The sequence below is a fragment of the Stegastes partitus genome, unplaced genomic scaffold (assembly GCF_000690725.1).
Source record: "Stegastes partitus isolate 25-593 unplaced genomic scaffold, Stegastes_partitus-1.0.2 Scaffold32, whole genome shotgun sequence".
In the NCBI taxonomy this organism is placed as follows: Eukaryota; Metazoa; Chordata; class Actinopteri; family Pomacentridae; genus Stegastes; species Stegastes partitus.
In genome coordinates this window covers 128,512-131,776 of record NW_007577763.1, presented here as the reverse complement: position 1 = coordinate 131,776, position 3,265 = coordinate 128,512, and the positions used below count along the sequence as shown (strand labels likewise).

General features: G+C 42.1%; 1 protein-coding gene across 1 annotated transcript; it reads right to left on the bottom strand.

Moving 5' to 3' along the window:
• Positions 1 to 853: 853 nt before the first annotated feature.
• LOC103370777 (protein FAM133-like) lies at positions 854 to 2,562 on the bottom strand. Its single transcript, XM_008299933.1, has 4 exons — positions 2,456 to 2,562; positions 2,234 to 2,331; positions 1,762 to 1,941; positions 854 to 1,041 (listed from the first exon to the last, which is right to left on the bottom strand). The coding sequence occupies exons 1-4, from the start codon at positions 2,475 to 2,477 to the stop codon at positions 1,036 to 1,038; spliced, it is 306 nt and encodes a 101-aa protein (XP_008298155.1). The 5' UTR covers positions 2,478 to 2,562; the 3' UTR covers positions 854 to 1,035.
• Between the last annotated feature and the right edge of the window lie 703 nt (positions 2,563 to 3,265).

Sequence of the window (3,265 nt, the reverse complement as noted above, 5' to 3'; positions counted from 1 at the left end):
TGTATAACCTGCATGTTTTTCAGTTTTCAGCAGAATAAAGTAATTCACTGACAGTCGTTACCAATAAACTGGCGAGTAAATTGCTAACAGGAAGTGCTCTTTTCTTTTAATGGAGCCAATCTGCCAAAACGTGAACAAATAAAGGGTATATTTGGCAACTGGCATCCACTTTTGTCCCCTTTATGCAGCTGACAATTGGCTACACAGCTGCATCTGTTCTGATGGAGCGTGGACCGGGCTTTCTGTTCTGTGGAAACCAGCTACAAAGCTGGTCCCGTGGCCACATCTCACATCCCTCAAACCCCCCACATTATAGGATCTGTAGCTCCAAACCGTAGAGCCGCATCACAGTGAAGAAAACCAGACTTAAAGCACTCGTCGTGTTAAAGGTCTTTAACTAGAACAAGTGGAATTTGTGCACTACTCCTTCAGTAAATATTCTGACTGCTCCGTCCATCTCTGCTGATAGTCGACTCTGCAGCCATCAGGCCTCGGCTGAAGACTAAGAGTTTCCATTTATACGGTTTTTAATTCCTCAACATCTCAAACTTTTTGAGTTATATCCATAAAAAACTCTCTAGTTAATAAAGTGATTCATTTATTTATTCTTTTTCAAAAAAAAACATTTTGATTGTCTTTTTAACAAGATTGATTCTTGATGCTTTTTCTGTGCACCTAAAATGCTCTTAAATATTAATTACTCACAATGACAAAACAACAGCGCCTGTGTTTTTATATTTTCTTATACTTTAAATTGAAACCTTGATTGACCTGAACAATGGACAGCACTGCCATCTTGTGGTGAAAAATGATAGAAGGAACCTACTGAAAAAAAAAAAAACTCTTGAAGGCATTTGGGTTGTCGTCAGAACATTTACTTTTCAATGATCACATTTGTTTACACCAGATTGTCATGTTTCTATGACAGCAGTGAAAGTACAAGAGGAAGAGTTGGTGCAGCACAACCAGACACTCCCTCTGTCAAGTGGACACGATTATAAAGAGAACAAGAGCAGTCCAGTCCTGCAGGAAGCATCAGTCCTGAAATGACAAGAAGGACAATGCTGTTACTGCAGACAGGATGATGATTTATTAACGAACATCTTAAGTGCCACAGCTGCTATCTTTAATGTATGAATCCTTTTGGCAGCAGCATGAGCACCAAATGACAGCCATTCTTTTTGGGAGGTTGAATGTCACCGAGTCGAGTCGGGCCACAGAGAACAACATGTTCACTCCCACTGAGGTGACAGGACAACATCTCTTTTATGAGCCTCCTATCTGACCTGTTTCTCTCCTCTCACGCCCTGGGCTGGGCTGCTCTGTCGTCATTTGCATGGAAAACTATTCATAGAAATATGACAGACAAAGAGAAGGAATTCAGAGCTGATAACACCTTCACTGTGCTGCAGGACAACCATCAGAAATGAACCTGCAGATAAACACTAGACAGCAGTTTGAGCTGTGAACACAATGATCACGCACATGGGGGTGTGGTGAACTGACTCAGACTGGCACTGCTGGAAAGACCAGCTGTGGACGTTCCATAAACACCAGTAGCACCAAGGTGTGACAGGTATGTTACCCGTCTTCTACAAACTACTGAACTGTGCCTGTGGACACTTTCAGAAAAGGGCGAGTGAAAGCGGGTCCATAGGGATCACTGTGCCAGAACTCCAACCAGAGCAAACTAACATCATTGAGGCATCAGAAGTTCGATGGGCAAGAGGCTCTGAAAACTCAACGGCAGAACAGGCCTACCTCATCACTGCTGGAGGAGGATGAAGACGAAGAAGAGGAGGACGACGAGTTGCCGGATTTCTTTTCACCCGTATGTTCTTTTTTCTTCTTTTCCTTGCCATCTGAACTCTTGTGCTTCTTGTCAGACTTGCCCTTGCTGTCAGACTTGCCCTTGCTGTCAGACTTGTCCTTGCTGTGGCCCTAGAAAAAGCAGAACTTTAACACTGAACATAGCATCCAGCCCAGTTATGAATCAAATGCAGCATCAGCAGTGAGCTGGCCACAGGGCCAACGAGCAGAAAGCTAAATGGACCTGATGGAGCAGATTTACAACAGAATCATCTTCAGATCAGTTTTCTGGAACTTGCATTGACAAGTTTAGAATCAACAACTCTCAACCAGGACAGACCTCACTGGTCATGTCAGGACCTGGAAACTCTCTGCTGCCCTGCATAAGCATCTCTGTTGGAATGTGAACATTCAAATCTCCTACCTTGTCCTTTTCCTTTTCCTTGTCCTTGTCCTTGTTCCATGGCCATGAGAACTCATCTTTCTGGGCGTCCTCCTTCTTCACTGTCTCTTCTCCCAAAGCTTCAAATGAGGCAGATTTAAGAAGGCTTCAGAATAAGGTTCAGATAAAAGTGATATTAAATCCACCTTGCTGTGACGTTTGGTTTCTCAGGTACATCCTGGAAAGACGTAAATATGAGTTTACCTGAGCTCAGATTGAAAGACATGTTGACTCCCGCTGCAGCGCTTCCTCCAGCAAGTGGCCACAGAATCGAGCAATCTGCTTCTCTAACCCTGAATCAACCTGGCCGCACCTAAACCACGTGATCTGAGCAAACCACGCCCCCAAAACGCCTCCTGCCTGCTCATGATGTCAAACCACCATCAGCTGGGAAGCTGCGTTCAAGTGCAGCTGGGAAACATCACCATTTACATCACCACTGGTAGAGACCACGACTCTGAAGACTGGTAGATAGATTGCGGTTGGTATTGCAAACCTGGTTAACATTAAAAAAAAACAACACAGGGATTATTGTGAATATGTAAGAAAACACACGTATAGATTTTATTTCAGTGCATGTTAATCTACACAGGAATTAGAATAAATACACATTCTAAAAGTTATTATATTTTATTTAGGTATCGTAGTAAAAAGTCAGCACAAACACGATTGCATTACTTTTCAAAGTACATGGAAAAACTGTATAATTGAACATTTAATATCACTTCAATACTGAAACATTCTAAAGTGAAAATGTTGCATCAAACCAGATATCAGAGAACAGTTCACTTGCATGTTATACCAGTAGCAGCTCATAGACATCAATAAGTAAGCGTCCTATATTTTATTATGACATACTCCAGCTGTGGTTGGAAGACACTTGGTTGAACACTGAACTCTGTTGCATCTACATCCGTTGGTAACGCAGCTTCCCTTGTGAGAACACTGCATTTCAAGAACAATTTTACAGTTTATTTACTTTATTTAAATTATTCCTAATTCACAAATTGTTTT